The sequence below is a fragment of the Halichoeres trimaculatus genome, unplaced genomic scaffold, assembly GCF_033239565.1.
Source record: "Halichoeres trimaculatus isolate MK-OKI-2021-1 unplaced genomic scaffold, fHalTri1.1 fHalTri1_scaffold_3, whole genome shotgun sequence".
Lineage (NCBI taxonomy): Eukaryota > Metazoa > Chordata > Actinopteri > Labriformes > Labridae > Halichoeres > Halichoeres trimaculatus.
The window spans coordinates 18,878,438-18,895,893 of NW_027437181.1; the positions used below are offsets into that span (position 1 = coordinate 18,878,438).

The 17,456-nt window shown below is 40.4% G+C and overlaps 1 protein-coding gene across 7 annotated transcripts in view; it reads right to left on the reverse strand.

The window, feature by feature from the left end:
• The window catches only part of mical2a (microtubule associated monooxygenase, calponin and LIM domain containing 2a), a 28,509-nt gene that overhangs the window by 3,485 nt on the left and 7,568 nt on the right, over positions 1-17,456 (reverse strand). For 3 of the 7 annotated variants that reach the window (XM_074666333.1, XM_074666328.1, XM_074666329.1), the window contains 17 exons: positions 12,862-13,069; positions 12,631-12,747; positions 11,292-11,393; positions 8,672-8,827; positions 8,462-8,562; positions 8,107-8,364; positions 7,280-7,395; positions 7,011-7,137; positions 6,808-6,898; positions 5,968-6,115; positions 4,222-4,421; positions 3,379-3,482; positions 3,214-3,285; positions 2,987-3,118; positions 2,635-2,739; positions 1,674-1,937; positions 754-861 (listed from right to left, as the gene is read on the reverse strand). In XM_074666333.1, the coding sequence (XP_074522434.1) occupies positions 754-861; positions 1,674-1,937; positions 2,635-2,739; positions 2,987-3,118; positions 3,214-3,285; positions 3,379-3,482; positions 4,222-4,421; positions 5,968-6,115; positions 6,808-6,898; positions 7,011-7,137; positions 7,280-7,395; positions 8,107-8,364; positions 8,462-8,562; positions 8,672-8,827; positions 11,292-11,393; positions 12,631-12,747; positions 12,862-13,069 (2,409 nt within the window). Of the gene's footprint in view, positions 1-753; positions 862-1,673; positions 2,740-2,986; positions 3,119-3,213; positions 3,286-3,378; positions 3,483-4,221; positions 4,422-5,967; positions 6,116-6,807; positions 6,899-7,010; positions 7,138-7,279; positions 7,396-8,106; positions 8,365-8,461; positions 8,563-8,671; positions 8,828-11,291; positions 11,394-12,630; positions 12,748-12,861; positions 13,070-17,456 lie in introns of those variants that run through there. The other 4 variants (XM_074666330.1, XM_074666331.1, XM_074666334.1 and 1 more) reach the window with 4 other exon arrangements.

The window sequence follows — 17,456 nt, forward strand, 5'->3', positions numbered from 1 at the left end:
GAGCAGAAAAAAACCTACATTGTGCCACCGCAAGAGCCTGCACTCCTCTTTTGAGGCGATTGCTGGTGATTAAGACCACAAGTAGCAGAAACATCAGCTCAAAGCAGAGCTCCTATGCGAAGCAGCAGTCCTAAGGCATAAATCTGTCTGCAGTGATTAAGCAAACACTTCAGGACAATGTAAAATCAAAGTGAAAGTGATTGGTTTTTTTTTATTTGATTTAACTTGGTTAAATCAAAGTGTCACAGGAGACAGAAAAAAAAACATTCGAAGTAAGAATAGCAAGTTGGCAATTAACCTGTCAAATTTTTTCCTTCAGCTTTGTTTTTGGTCAACCGACTCTTTTATTGATGACATTTACCTGCTGTTTTTGAAGATATCCTTATGAGACTTGACAATGGAGCACAGCAGTTTGGCAACTGACCGAACAAGGAGTTAAACTACAAGGCTTTAAAAAGCCGAGATGAGCGAGGAAATCATATGATAAGTCTTTGTAAGTTTACTAGAGTCAAGACCCTATTCATGATCCCAGTTCAAATTTCCTTTTCTGTGGCAGACTACTAAATCTAAGAATATCCCAGTGTCAAAAGAGTAAAAATAACAACTGAAGTGAAAAAAAAAATGGTGGCATGCATCGTTTCAGAATCAAACGTGATGTTTTTTTCTACATGCACACAAACACACTGTGACAGGCAGGAAGTGCAAAAAACCAGGCCAGGCAGGAGTCACGCCGAGAGAGCTTGAGAAAGTCACCTTGAGTATAGCTGAGCTGTCTCCTGTGAACATCTCTCTAAGGTGGACGGCTTTTTCTTTTATACTCTTAGACTGAAACTCTCTGGCTTGTTGTGTCTGAGCTTTTTTCTGTAGGATGACACGAACACCAGACAAGCCGTGAGTCCCACCAGTATAGTACAAAGACACATTCTTCCAATAACAACAACATAATAAGCTAGACTAATAGCCTTTTAAACGTCGCAACACAGTTTGGGGTTGAAAGACCTGTCTGTTCTTCCAGACCCATCAGACGCAAGATTCGACAGCTGAGTATGTATTGTCTGACGGAGAACAATTACATCACTGTGAAGAATGAAGCTTTTTTTATTACATCAATTTCACACACCACTTGATGTGCTTACTCATACAGTAGTGAAACCAAATACTGTGAGAGCCACACAGACATGGCAGAGAAAGAGAAAAGGCATGGCTCAGTTATTAAATAGTAAATGTAGGAGTGATGTTTCTCAGAACAAGTTAAAAACCTTCGTGGATATTTTCTCAACAAACCCCTCAGATTACTCTTATCAGCTTATTCAGACAATGCAAGCCAAAGAAAATCTGAAATCATAATGGCTTAATAACAAAGTAAGCTGGTGCCTGCAGCACGGCCTCGACTCAGACTGGCAAATAATCCGCCCGTGTGTCTGTTTCAGCCTGTGCCAGGTCTGAAAGCCTGCTTTTGCCATTTTCATCGGGCTGGGTAATTTGGGGCTGACTTCACCTTCTGACTACACATTACTCCAGCCTAAATGTATAATCAAGACATAATATATCATCAACATTCACTTTAGGGCCTTTTTCAGGCTCTGAGCATGCAACAATAAGCAGAGTTATAAAAATAGCTGACAGAGAAGAGAAAGTGAAGATAGAAATGTGGAAAAAGAGAAAGAGGTCACCTCAGAGACGTGTTCGTCCACCTCCTTGAGGCGCTGCAGGACTCTTGACATGAAATTGATTGCTGACTGGCAGGAGGGAGGAGGAGGAGGAGGAGGAGCAGGGGGGTCTGCGCTCTCAGGCTGAGGCAGGGGCTTTTGATCAACATGTCTGAGCTTCACTAAAGAAAATGGATGCTCGGAGTGAGGCTGGAGCTGAGGTTTGGGCAGGGTCTTTGGAGGTGGGCGGACTAAGTGTTGTGCTGCTTTTCTCAAACTGAGTTCAAACTGAAAGGCATAATATACAGAGATGAGCTTTGAGGTCACTTTTTATCAAGACAGCAGACAGTGCAGCTGTGATTTCCACAGGTAAGAGATGATTCACTCACAGGTAGGAGATAATAGCACCAAGCAGCGCCTTTAAAAATGTGTTTACATCTCAGCTAAAGACATATTTGACAATGCTGGGCACAGAGTCCAAGAAAAACAGACATTTTTTGACAGAAACTATGCCAGGACAGTTATTTATAAGTAATCTATTGACAAGAACATTTTGTCTGCTCAGTGTTTTCTTAAAGTTATGTAATCACTGCAGGATAAAGTGTTTAAGGGCAGTGAAAAACTGAAGGGCCAGTCTGATATCTGAGACCCTTCGAGTCCACAGCCAATAACTACATTTACACCTCACATTATTCTTTCTTGGCGCCTACATTTGCTTATTTAGCCTTTTTAAATATGATATTCCAAAGGCGTAGCTCATGATTACAATGCTCTGACTGCAAAGGTATTTTGTCTGGTTTTTGTCTAGGCAAAGTTCTTCACTAAAACATGGAAAAATACTTACAGTGGTCACAGTCCTGACTGTAAAACTACCCACACATTCATTTGAATACCCAAAAAAGACTAGCAACTTCTGTTTTAGGGAAATGAACATAGCTTCAGCTGTACGCAGAAGTAGGTGGTGTAAAGTCAGACTTCAGACTACCTGTATCTCAGGGGGAGGTTTAGGTGGGACTGGGGGTCTGCGTTTCTCATGCAGATTCTCAGTCAGGTCAAGTGATTGCAGCATGAAGGGCCCCTCAGAGTCTGACTGAGATTTTGCAGAAAGGTTTGAAGACCGTGAACAAAAGAGCAACAGGGATAGAAAAGGCACAAAGGTAAGCAGACAGAGAAGACTTGGCAGCATCAGAAAAAGGAAAGTTTTGTCAGAATAAATTTGCAGAAAACTGTCAGAGCTCCTGCTTACAACATAAGCTGTTGTAAGTTGAATATTAATAGGTGAAAAATATACTCTTCATATAAATGTTCTACATTGAACATACTGTTTTATTTCTTACCTGAGTTCTCCTGACAGTCGTGGGGGAGCTCTCAAACTTCGCCTGCAGCTGACTAGCCATTGAGCGCACTTTGTTTTCCTTGGGTTCCCGGCTCTCTCGCACAGTGGATCCATTACTTGACAGATTGGTGGCCTGATGAGGGAACGATAACAGAGACAACCCTGCTACATCACTGGGATTTTGTTTATTATGGTCGTTGAGCTTTACATAACAAATTAATAACAAACCTCCTCCAAATAACTGCAAAATTTCCGCCTCCTTTTGTAGATGGGATCTGTACCGTCAGACTTCTTCTCATCCTGAATTTAGAGCACAAGCAGTAAAGAGTAAATTAAAAGTGAAAAGACGCATTTGGAGAAAATAACTGCTGGACTGTTTTGGTGTGGAGTTACCTTTGGTACCCTTTTCCTTGGCAGTGCAAAATTGAGCACATTATTATTACTTCTAACCTCCTTCGATGGATAATCTTCATTGTTTTCATCCACTCCTCTGGAACCTGCAGAAAAACATGACTGACTTGAAGTTCACAGTGCAGAGTCATAACCACATCCCCTTTACATCAGAAAAAAAAGTATCAGTGGTTTGGAAAAATGTACAGAGCTGCTGTGTGTGTGTAGGGGTGTGGAGGGCTATTACTATGAAGGAAAAGAAACATTTCTCTGTCACTCAGCTGCATGTCAAAGCGAGGTTAATGGATGGTTGAGGTTAAAGAAAAAACAAAGCAGGTATGTCTCTGAAAGTTTAATGCTCTTAAGAGGCTGAGACAAGCAGCTGTCCTCATTTTAAGAATCCCAGACTGTTGTAGTCAAAAGATCTGGCTCAATTACATGTTGCTTCCACACACCTGCTCTTCAGACTGTCTTTTTTTAATTTCAAAATGTGTTATATGAACATTTTAGTCATAAAGAATAGACACAAAAACAGGGCAGTGATTACTGCCACAACAGAGAAAATGAATGACCAGTCACTTTGAATTATGCAGAGTACTTCAGAGAACAGCAGCTAGTGGCAAAGACAGGAGACGAGTGGAATACAATCAGCCTATGATAGCTGAACTGAAGAAAACAGAGTCAACTAAAGAAGAGTAAAAGTACAGTAGGATGGAATAGAGTTGATAGCAGCAGAGAGAAATAAATTATAGAGCTGTAGGTAGTGAAGTGAGGCAGACTGGAGTATAGAATGATAAAACAGAGCAGAACAGAAGTATTCAGAGGCTGTGTAGTAGGGTGAAGTACCTGAGGCAGGTAGAGGAGTGCCCCGAAACAGTTCATAAAACTTTGACAGGTAGGCTGTCATCCTGTTTTTGTCCAGCTCCTGATCGGTACTGAGCTCCTTCCCAGACGTGAACGATCGGATCCCAAACTCCCTCTCACCAATGTCGAAAGCCAGCTGGAGGTTTGCAGCATGGTTTTCTTCATTCAGTGAGTCAAAGTCTCTGATGGCATAAAGATCATGATAGCAACATGAGTAAGAGGAAGGTAGAAGGTAAAAAACTGAAATCTCATCAAGTATTTTATTCTTTTCCTAAGCAAAAAATGTCTTTGAGACATAATATGAGTCACATTCATTTGACCAGTCTGGAAAAATTATTTATTCTAAGTTTTTTAGCAACAAAAATTAAGTCTGAATTGCTTGTAAGGGGTAAGAGAAAAGTTTCTTGCATTAAGACACAATTCTAATCTTGACAAGCACATTTTTCTTACTCTATAAAAGTCAACAACACTTGAAAAGATTTTATTTCTTTGCAGAGTAAGGTTACCTATGTGTTTTTGACTTACATATTTTGATCATATTTACCCTTCTTTTTTTTCAAAATGAACATTATTAGTGTCAAAACTACCTGAGATGCTCTGAATGATGAAAAAAGAATGTACTTTGTGGAGGGATTATCTGAGAGATTTTCATGTTTGGATGTGTCATGTGACTGATGAGTGACTTAGAACAGAGTGTGGACTGATGTGAAAACCTTCTTTAACATAATTCAAGTGGGATGACGACTTTAGAAACTTGAACTATTTTTAAATCTGTGGACTTTTATCTAGCGCTGATGGTAAATCATTTGTAACGATGAAAAATAACAGCTCTGACTAGCAGACAGCATCAGAAATTATGCACAGTAACCTAGCAGCCACACACACACACAAACTTTGGTGTTATTCTGGAAGTACAGAGGCCCACTATTTCTTCCTTCCTTTCTTTCTTTCTTGTCTATGAACCTGTTCCCCTCGCTGCAGTCTGCTCTGCTGACAGGCATGCATATGGAGGAGGGAAGGGGAAAAATGCCAGTGGTTCCTGGAAACTTACAGGAGCACACAAAATTATAGTGGCATGTGGCGAGGTACGAAGGCAATAATTAGGGGTTGAGATATAATTAGATTTGTAAATGCACCAATTCACAGTCGTACTGGCTGATTATATGCAATGTAAGGCTGTCTAACCCTTAAAAGTAGAAATAAGACATTGTTTCTGTTTTTAGGACTTTGCCATGTAAGTGGTAAGAGTAAACCATGTATCACAGGATACTTTCAGCACCACTCCAGATCAGCAGCGAGAAGAAGCAGGTATTTAAAATCCAGTTCCTCACAGCAGAAATAAAGAATCTACATAAATACAGGTATTTTAACAACCTGTAACTTTTCAATTTAGATGAAAAAATGTAAAAATGTGTGAAATGCACACAGCTGCACTCTTTAAACCACTGTTTGCAGCAGATATAACAAACCAGCTGTACCAGGAATGACAGCGAGGTATGAAGTGTTCATATCTATCATCACTCAAAAGGGCAAGTATTTCACAGGTTGTGAGGAGGAGATTAAAGAGCTGCTCACATGCCAGGTATTTTTAACACACCCACAAGAAGTGCATTCCCACTCTAACTGTTACGGAGGGGTGCAGTGAAAATAAAAATGGTTGTTTTTTTGTCACGGTAGTGTTGTTTTCCTGTGAAGATTTGTGACACTGGATGCATGTTTGTCCCGTACATCAGCTGGGGTTTGAAGCTGTGGATCAGAGCGCAGAGAGCAATGCCGCTTTTCCAAGAGGATGTCAAGTCGGTAATGTTCACATTCTTGTAGCCGTCGGTCTGTTTCTGGCACCAGGTGAGAAGCCTCCCTGGTCTGATCTCAGACTCTGTGAAGGAAACCAGGAAAGTTTTATTTTTTTTAATGATTTTTTTTTTTAATTAGATCTTATAGAAATGCAAAAACGATCCACTCATGCTGCTGAAGATGAGTCACAGTAAGTGTGGATCAACACATTACGTGTCGGTAAATACAGTCATGACAGATGTAATAGGAGCAGAAGCTGAGGTATGAACACATCTTTGTTGTCTTTGTCCAGACATGCGTGCGTCTCTGATGCCTTAGGTAAATGTTAAAGTTATGCAAACATACAGCTCACTTTTGCATCGAGAGCCTTTGTGTTTCAATGTAAGTTCCCTGAACATGTTACATAACCTGCTTTACAACTCTCCAGCACTATGATTAAACTATTATAAAAAAAAGGAGAAGGAATGTTTATGTTTTGCCGCACAGAAATTATAGAGTTATGTGTTTTACTATTCTTTTAACAAAACCAAATCAAACCTCAGATCTTGTCTAACTCTCTAAATAAAGATTTCTTCTGGTTCCTCTTGCTTCTATAGGCAAGAAAAGGAATCGATAAAACAATAAATGTTGTTTATGAGGAGTCATTCAAAGTTACAAAATCAAATAACTGCACTGATCATTAGCTGGCATATCTAGTCCTCCCCGCCGTCTTCACTCAAAGTGTGACTGATCACTCATAAAAATGACAAACAAGAATGTGCCTGTTCGTGTTACCTCGTCTGCTGAGGTTGACAGGACGACGTATGGTAGCAGCTCGCTCCAAAGAGCAGGAACCCAGCTCCCCTCTGATGTACAAGTGACGCACCTTTAAAAGGGAAAGATTATCAGCCAAGGAACCAGACAAAGATACTTGATTTACAGAGGATAATGACCAATAATAAGAAGGTGATGTTGTGTGGTGTTGTCCTCCCTCTCACCTGGTGTGGCCTCACACAGGAAGAGTTGAGGTTAGGGTATCGAGTCCCAGGGTCTATGGTGTACTGATCAAAATTTTTGGCGATGTTTTCAGGTGTTGTCTGTGGCAGCAGCCTGTAAATACTCTCCCTACAGAAACAGGAAAGGAACAAAGAAAGGCTCATTTGGAAATGTGTGTCTGCAAAGCTTCATGGTACTGAAAACACGCAATGTTTCATGTAGCTAAAGGAAATGTTCCTCAAATATAATTTGCATGTTTGTGTGTTTGTACCTCTCAGCTAGCACGTCCAGAACAGTCCGTCCCTGAGCCCAGCTCTTCACCATCCAGGCTGTGTCAAAAGCAGCCAGGAAGCCCCTGGCGCAGCCGGTTCCCATGGGCCAGAAGGGCTGCACATGAACGCAGAACAAATATGTCAATTTGACCTGGTAACTGCACATATGAAGACAATAACATCACCAGATCACATTCAAAAGGTGGGCTTTAAAACAAACTGATTGCCATGCTAAATGCTGTTAGGCTCATACTGACAAAAACAACATTAATTCTATATCCTCTTTTAAATCTCTATTAAAGACACATTTTTAAAGGTCTGCTTTTAGCCTAGATTATAGCTTAGCGTGTTTTAATCGTCAAATCAGCTGTTTTTATTTTATTCTTAACTTTTTTCTTTCATGGGCAGGATCTTAAATCCTTTATTCTTTGTTGTTTGAACTGTTTTAATCTTTTACTGTTTTTATTTTAACTTTTACTAACATTTTCCTTTCCTTTATTTGGTGATGGTTCTTGGCCTTTTATGTATTTCTATATTTTCCCTCACATTTCTTTTACCTCTCTTTTACTTTTTCTCTTTTATTTGTTTTTACAGTTTGTTTTTATGATGTAAAGCACTTTGTAACTCTATTTTGAAAAGTGCTATATAAATAAAGTTTATTATTATTATCATATTTTTTTGTTTGACTTTTTTTTTAACTTTCTTTTACATAAGCAGTCAAGCAAATCAAAACATTAAGGCTGATCCAACATAGACATACAGTCTGTGAAACACAAACAGTGGAACAAGTGTTACAGCAGAGGTGTCTTTAATTCGTCTTCCTCACCTCTAGCAGACTGTCACCGACCAGAGAAACCAGCAGCTGGTGTCCAAACCTCTCCCTCACCAGAGCAGCGTTCTCAGATGCATGCATGCTGGTGAAGTCAAACATAGCCACATCTGGCTGCCCGCAGTGATTCATGGCAAAATCCAGCGTGGGAAGCTGGTAGTTGGTGCCAAAGTCAGCAGCCTCTCTGGCATAGCAAAGAAGAGCTTCTTGGTTGACATTTTCACCACACAGCAGCATCTGGGTATCTGCGTAGTCCTGTTGAAGAGAAACAAAGACAATGAAAAAGGATGTTAAAACAAAAACAGGACAAAGAAGTAAAATGAATTCCTGGATGGCTGACGTTAAAGCTTACATGGATAACGACTCCCTTGTCCAGCAGGCTCTGTTTCTTAGCAGTCATGACAAAGTAATGTGTGTTGTCCCTGTAATACACAATGTTTTCCAGATCGATACCTGTAACACATGGTATGCTGTGAGAAGGTGTACAGTTTTAATAAAACATCAACACAGTTTGAAATGACAGACTTCACAAGTGGCCAACGCCTTTCTCCTCTTCTCTCACCTGTCTCCTCTTTGAGGTCAAGGAAGAACTTCTGGTTGAAGATGAAGGCTACGCCGCTGATCTCCTCTACTTTGGCCTCTGCAGTAGTGTTCCTGTTGATAAAGTTGGCTGTGATGGCAATCGCCAGCTTCCCCCTGAACTCTTTTCTTTTGAAACCTGAGAGACAAAAAGGGTGGGACAGGAGTCAAACAGGGAAACTGAGGTGTGTTTTTTCTCAAGCAAACCTCTAATCATTACACATCTGTTACAACCATATTTAATACCATACTACACAACATCATACATCTATTGCACATTTTTCCTAAAGTTTTGGGGTGAAAATATTCAGGAGAACTGACCTTGTGTTTTTTAATTAAGAAATACTTTTAAATAAATGCTATGCAACACCACCAAAAAAAAAAAGGTCACACCACCTTGAGCTTTGATTACGGCACACATTCACTGTGGCATCACTTTGATAAGCTTCTGCAATGTCTTAAGATTTATTTCCATCCAGTGTTGCATTAATTTTTCACCAAGATCTTGCATTGGTGATGGTAGAGTCTAACCACTGCACAAAGCCTTCCCCAACACATCCCTGAAATTCTCAATGGGGTTAAGGTCTGGACTCTGTGGAGGCCAATCTATGTGTGAAAATGATGTCTCATGTTGCCTTAACCACTCTTTTACAATTTGAGCCCGATGAATCCTGGCATCGTCATCTTGGAATATGGCCACACCATCAGGGAAGAAAAAATCTATTAATGGAATAACCTGGTCATTCAGTATATTCAGGTAGTCAGCTGACCTCATTCTTTGAGCACAGACTGTTGCTGAACCTAGTCCTGACCAACTGCTGCAACCCAAGATCATAGCACTGCCCCCACAGGCTTGGACAGTAAGCACTAGGCATGATGAGTGATCACTTCATCTGCCTCTCTTCTTACCCTGATGGCCCATCACCCTGAGACAGGGTAAATCTGGACTCATCAGACCACATGACCTTCTTCCATAGCCTCAAGAGTCCAATCTTTATTTCCCTAGCAAATTGCAGTCATTTTTCCAGTCAGCCTCACTTATTAGTGGTTTTCTCCAGGCTACTCAGCTGTTCAGTCCCAATCCCTTCAGTTCCCTTTACATTGTGCATGTGTAAACGCTCTTACCTTCACTATTAAACACAGCCCTGAGTTCTACTGTTGTTTCTTTTCAATTTGATTTCATAAAACGTTGAAGTGATCACCTATCATGATCATCCAAATTTTCTTTCCAGCCACACTTCTTCCTCAAAGACGATGGGTTCCCACTATCCTTCCAGTTTTTAATAATGCATTGGACAGTTCTTAACCCAATTTTAGTAATTTGTACAATCTCCTTAGATGTTTTCGCTGCTTGATGCATACCAATGATTTGACCCTTCTCAAACAGATTAACATCTTTTCCATGACCACGGGATGTGTCTTTGGACAAAGTTGTTTGGGCCAGGCAGTGTACTTCTGAGTTGTATCAGTTTTGAATCAGAAAACAGAGACCCAGAGAGATAAATTTAATCATTTAGTCAAATTAAATCTTCATGTCTAATTCAAAAAACCTCCAAGTATGTACCTTCAAGTGTAAAAACATGGTTCAACCTTTTATCAAGCTATTTTTAAAAACCATTTCAAAATCAAAAGCAAGAATTAACGCTTCATACTAATGCTCAAAGCGTTGATCCTTTATTTGGCTGCTCATGACAAAGTGTTTTTTGAGACAGACTTTTCTTTCTTGGGGAAAAGTTTAGTGTCTGAATGCGTGTCATGACTTCTCCATGCTGTTCATGTTAAACATTTCAGCTGACTTTTCCCCTCTGTGGGTCTGACTTCATTCAGTGCCCTCTATCTGAATCAGGCTCAAAGGCGGGCTGAGTCAAGGGAAAAATCAATCCTCAAGGGATTCTTCATCATTGGAGAATGAGCTAAGCACCTTGTTCTGACTAAATATTTCCTTTTAAAGAATAAACATTTGATGAGAATCGGTTGTTAGATGACAACATTTTTTAGGAGAGAGGCAGAAATGGCAAGAAAAACAGATGGAGAGTCCAGAGAGCATGCATCATCTGCTGCATCGAGCCCCCAGCCCTGCTCTATTTCTGTACAATGCTTCAAGAATAATCTCTCCCACTGGGAGAGATCAATGGCTTTGACACTTCTAAGTTTACAAAAGGTGAGTTTTATATAGAGCTGCAGAACAGAGAAAATGCAGCACAGGTTGTCCAAAGCCTCAGTGAAGAAGTTGTCCTGTGGGGCTGGTGGGACAGTTCAGTAAACAGAAGGTGGGCTGGTTTTTATCTAACTTGAGTGAACAGTATAAAATGATGCTTCAGAGATTATCATAGGAATTAAACGCAGGATCTTTGCAATAAAGATTGCAATTATTAATATGTAAGAAAGGATGTCATAAAAATTAGGCAAACAAAAAAATGACAGTTCTGGCAGGCTCTAACCTGCTGCTTTCAAAGTTGTTGATGGGAAAATCTACATTTGGGTTGAGCATTGCTCCTTTGTTGACTTGACGCATGTAACTTCATATTGTGCTTTCTGCTCAGGGTCAAGTACACCCTTCAGGCATCTTCACTGTTTAACCCTTTTGTTTACTGTCTTCTCACCTTCCAGAGTATTCCTGCGCCCATCAGCCCCCACCACAACGTCGAACTCAAAGTTTGCCACAGGGTGATCAGCAGGTCGGATAGCAGCTCTCCACCCGATCCCTGTCACATGGAAACAAAGGCAGTTTAAGAGTAAGAAGGCATCAACAGACGATACATAAAGCCTGGGAGCATTCATTCTGTGCTTTACCCCTACACAGAACATTCAGCACAGGACATGTGAAATACCAGCTGATAAAGAAAGGTATTCTGCTCAAGGACACGTTGTCATTAGTGGAGTCATAATATCTGCGTAAAGCTCTGTGCCACCTGCAGTGAGCCCATTTTCTAGCATGTCAGTTCAGAGAATTTGTTGATACAGGCTGATAAAGAGTACCAGAAAAATAACATTCCTGTTTTGTGCTGTTGAGCTATTTTGGTGTCATTTCTAAAAGGAATGCGTGTGAAAGAGCAGGCAAAGGAAAATACCAGTAACTTGACTAACAAATAAAACACAGTTCAAGACTTAATAAGACCTTTGTTTCATACAGTGTCTTGGGGGGTTGTGGGTGTTGGAGAAGTGAGGTTCGAGCACAGGAAGGGCTTGTTCATTTGTTGTGTAATACCACCGTTTGGAAAATGTGTTCCATGATGTCAAGGGCATAGCTAAGTCCGTCACAGCAGAGCAGGAGGGACAAGTCCAGGTCTAAATTTAGGCGAGGCTCTTGTTGTTATCAGTGTATTGATATTGCAGCCGAGGAGACGACGCCTGACAACATCGGGCAAGTTTTTTATTTTCTTCTTGAGAGTTTATGGTTCAAAGTGGGAGTACAGAGTCGAGCAGGCTGATTGGGTGCAGAGTACGTACCACGAAACATCAACACCATAACTCAGATCGTGTTGATATCTAAAAACTAAATGGTTCGTCATCAAAAGGTCAGACAAAAGTAGGATTTATTTGCAGACTGAGCTTAACAAAAAGACTGAATGCAACTCTTGATGTGATGTAAAAGATTTCACACCATGATGTTGACTCACTGGTGTTACAATGAGGTACAGTGAGGTGTCCCAGCACAACCAGTCATGTTACGAACTTCATGCAAATATAATGACACAGCAGATCTGTGCCAATGTTTGTCTCTTGTTTATTTGTGGCTGTCAAGGAAATTAAATACAGTGGACTGAGAAGTCTCTGACTGCATGATGAGGCTTGAAGGGAAACATCAAATGAGAGACCAAGAGAGTACAGATGAGCTGAACAGTATCTGTCTCAGTCTGATGTTTCATCCTCATCTTTAGAAGTGAAAACGTCTTGACTTACTCCCACAATTAACTGTACTGTTTCCTGCTGCTTTAATACCTTCATTTTCCTGATCCTCTGGAGGCTCCAACAGCTTGACAAACTCCACATTGATGTGAAACTCCACTGCAACAATCAGAGCCACCTTCAGTAGGATCAGCTGCAGCTGTTGAATGCCTGTTAGACACATGAACACACACTTATTCATCTACTTTTCAACTCTAATGCACAAAAAAAATAGTGCATGATTTTAGCTGTTTGATAAATACTGTGCAATATTCTGATACTCACTGATGTGGTCAATGGCCCCGGCACAGAATTTGCCATAAAACTTTTTAGCTCCAAGGCCCCGCAGGTCATGGATGGTGTAGGGCCAAAGGTGCAGCACGTTGTTTCGTGAGAAGGAGTCCCTTTTCTCAATCACCACCACCTTGGCTCCCATCAGAGCCAGCTCAATGGCTGTCCGCAGACCACAGGGACCTCCTCCGATGATGAGGCACTTGATGAAAGAGACAAATTGAACTTATTACTTCCACATGATGAAGTGAGCAACACCATACTAACATCTACATCATAAAACAAAGTAATTACAGCGGGCTGAGATAAGAAATGATTCATGAACTCACAGGGTGCATTCTAACATCTACATGTAACACGTTACAGCAACTCTAGAGCATTTCAAGCTGTAACTCACTTCATGCTGACTCTGACAGCATGTACCCACCATGTGAGGTCTGCAGCCTCCTTTGTGTGTGTGTGAGGATTGTTTACACAAGCACAAAAGAATCTACATGTGCTAGGAACAGCCGATAGGAAGTTTTTTCAATCGTCTGCCAACCTCTACATATCAAAGGTGTTATTCATGCATCTGCTTCACTCAAAAATGCATGAAGTCAGTGAGTTGAGGTTACAGTGCGTGTCTGAGAATGTGCAGCAACATGACTTCATCATCTTGAATATAGATGAAATCATTGAAGCTGGCAAACGGTCTCTTCCTTTCCTCCCAAACATGTTCAGAGGCACTGGAGAGCATTGTGTAAAGAGGAGATGTAAGGACAGTATTCTTTTGACTTTTAACCTAAAACTAAACCACCTCTACAGGTTTCTCCTGCTGTGCTTGACAAAGTGATGTCTTTTAGTCTCACCAAACTAGTGCTGAAAATGTCTGTGACCTTTGTAAGGATGACTTCCACTCCCCTTGTATTCATCGAACACAAGCACAAACAGGACAGTATCAGTCCAGTGGGACAATCAGGCTCAGGTGCTGCTTCACATTGTCTGTAATCCTGAATCAGACCCTAAATGGTTGTCTTCAACGGATTTTAAGACAGCATAACCCGGGTATTCGTCACTGGATGTGCGGTTGACCTGTGGCAGCTTCATAGGGGCTAAGGGTGCTGAGGACAGCCATGTGTCATCATGTGTTGCCTGGGGTTATGAGTATGAGGTAGTTTCAGGCGTGAAGCACATACAGGTGGTAGAGGAGCTGTCTGAACAAGCCTGCCAGATGGCTGTGTACTTTTTTCCTCTCAACAAAAGGTGAGTAAAGACAACAAATTACGCAGCAGGAGACAGAGATGGAGTGATGTTGAACTTTTACTATTTGTGCAGCTTAACGCAGGATACTCAAACGTTCATCTGCAATGTGCTCATTTCATATCCACTTATATAATCTGTTTTTATCTATTTGTTTTAGCCTGTTTCCACTTGCTCATGTATTATTCCAGATATGAAGCATTTACCTGACAGCTCTGCTGAATCAGGAAACACATGCTTCCTCTCTGCTCGCTCCCTATGACCTCAGTTTCACAGCTCCCTCTTGCTGTGACCCATCACCTGTTGCCTCACTGATGAACCCATTCTGTACGTCAGAACTTTTTCCACCTAAAACATGGAGATCTGGACTATCGCAGCATCCCAATTTGACATAAGGAAACTAGAGCTTGGATTCATAAAAATTTGGTAGATTGCTCAACCATCTGGAGTACAAAATTTAAGAACATGCTGAAAAATGTCAATCAGACTTTACAAGAGCCAAGTGAGCCGAGCAAGAGTCAGAATCTGACAATATGTTTTTGGACTTTGCACTCTGGGATGGGAGTTCAAATTTCCTTGTCAAAAAATTTAGCCAAAGCACAAAAAAATAAATAAACACCCTTAGATGCATAAGATCACATTACAACCCTCAAATGTTATAGTAGATTATAGTAGATAGTCGTGGAGCTCTGGTTAACGTATGGAATAAAAAATAAATATATTTTCTTGATTTTGACGAAAGATAGCTTTGCTGTTTTATGTTTTTTGATTTTTCCTTCATGAGGAACAAAGGCACTGTTGATGCATGTCAGTGTCACTGCAGCCATAAACCACAAATGACATCACATCCTTTAAAGGTTGCTGCTACAGCGGGGACACTAAGACGAGGTGCTGAGTGCTTTCACATGCGTCACTGTTCCAGAGCTGAGCTGCCATAAAAACACGAGTCGTCACCGTTGCCTTTTGATTCTCCCGGGGGAGAGAAGATATTAGCTATCAAGTGAAAACAGATTGTCCATGCTTTGAGTGATTAAAAACGAGCTTGTGCTGTTTTTAAATATAACTATTTTATGTTGAGCTTCCTGATGAAAACACAAACTCTCAGTAATAGTAAATCTGGCTACCACCCGTGTTCACAGTTCCTCTTTATACTCTTTATCACATCCCTGCAGAGAACAATGAAATCAGAGCCAAAACTATTGGCTCAGAAGTTTGACAGCGTCACACTTACTAAATCCTTTCTTTTCCCTATTTTGGTGTTGGCTTCAGTCAGACAGAAACCTGTAAAACTGAGCTCACACTGAAGCATTTAAACCACATTTTAATAACAAGCTGGGCCTCGCTCCAACCTTTGAGGAAGAGCCCGTAAAGAGCTGAGCCCGCCCTCTGTTGTTACTCAGGCCAAATAATCATAGTTGCTGAGTGATGCTGTCTGTCTCGCAGTGCAATAAAAGCACGTTTTCAAGCTGCTTGCAGCTGATGCCTGAAAGGTAATCACACTCCTCCGGGTTTCGAGCTTTCCCTCATCACCTTTACTGCCAAGCTCCCTCCACCACCGTGAAAACACATCCGTACATGATTTCTTTGTTCCCATTTAAGCTAGGCCTACATAATTCACCTTCAGAAAATCTCCTCAATGGAACTTTTATTGCATGTATCTGAGGAATTTCCTCTGTCTGTGATTTGCTCTCTGAATGTGGGATTGTTTGTATGATTTGGCTCCAGGATCAGATGAAGCAGTGCACAGCTGTCAGGTAGTATTTCTGCAGGTCTGTGTTATTCTCTCCAATGTTTCATGTATTTATGAGCCCTATTTGGCTTGTTCTTTTTGATTTACTGGAGTTAATTTGTAGGTATTTTCAGTGTGTGTGTGTGTGTGTGTGTGTGTGTGTGTGTGTGTGTGTGTGTGTGTGTGTGTGTGTGTGTGTGTGTGTGTGTGTGTGTGTGTGTGTGTGTGTGTGTGTGGTTAAAAATGTATGTTGACATGTAGGGTTCACCGACTGCAACAGTATGAATTTGTCCATGAGTTGGGGGGCAGAGTCCGGGCAAATCAGTGTATATCCCTTTAATTTCCTGTCCTGAACATTTGGAGCCCTTGCAGTGAAAGAGTGAGTGTTAATTCAGTGGCTGTGTAGGGCACTGGAAAGGAGAAGTTAAAGGAGTGACCATAACATTGCTCCAGATATGGCACTATCCAATGTACTTTAACAGTTCTAAGGAGGAACAGAGTGAACATAGTTCATAACAAAATAGGAACTGTGAGTGTTTCAGTCACAAAGATACTTCCTGAATCACAAATTATCAACTTAAGTTGTTCAAGGACAGAGCCCATTGATATTTCCCACAAAATATGTTCACAGTCTTCTGACATTTTGGTTTGTTTGTTGTATTTTAAATCAAAGCTTAAACTGTTATCCTTATCCGTTTGTAATTTTTGTCACGGCTACTTAATGTATGGCTGTGGTTCAGTTGTTAGTACTAGGGCTGAACTATTTTTGGAAAATAATCTAATTGCGATTTTTTTTTTACCAATATTGCAATTGGTCTTCAGCGTTATTCTCTAAACACAACCAATAAATCGTTCTTTTGTATGACCAACACGACTGTTAACATATAAACAATTCAATCCTATAAGCCAGGCCTACATGTCAGGATTAAATGAGAGGAATGCATGCATGAATTGATACCAATAACATATCTTTATCTAACTAGTATAATCACAGTAGAAAATTGACAGATTGATTTAACTTCAAGCCTCATAGACGTGTAATAGTCCTGCCAGAAAAAAACAGCATATTGACTTAGCTGGTTTTAAGGCAAAACAAGTACAAGTTACTTTATTCTTTTCAGGTCTGTGCAATTTGAAAATTTTATTCTATTACGCTGCAATTTCTATTTCATTTAGATTAATTGTTCAGCCCTAGTTGATACTGTTCTGTTTCATTCTACTCCAAAGTAATAAATAATGAGAATAAGACACATTATGTGTGCTTGGCTGCTGTTTTAAAGAGGCCACTGTTGGGCAGTTCACTAGAATGCTAAAGTACCCTAAAAATCAAACACATAGACCATGTAAGATGATTTATTTAATGGGACTTCTGTGAAAAATGTTAACTTTATGCAAAGATTTAAATTATTTTTTTTATCAATGCTGAAAATGCCTTTCATTGTGACTGTGAAATTTGTGTTGTAATTTGAAATATATTTGGTAGACTAAGAAAATAACAGGGGAAAAGTGCTTCCCTCTAATCCCTCCAGTCACATATCTCTTCCTTTATTTCCTGACAATTTGTAGTTTTAACTGGCGTCAGTGAACAATATGTGATTATTTTTATGACAAAATATGCAGT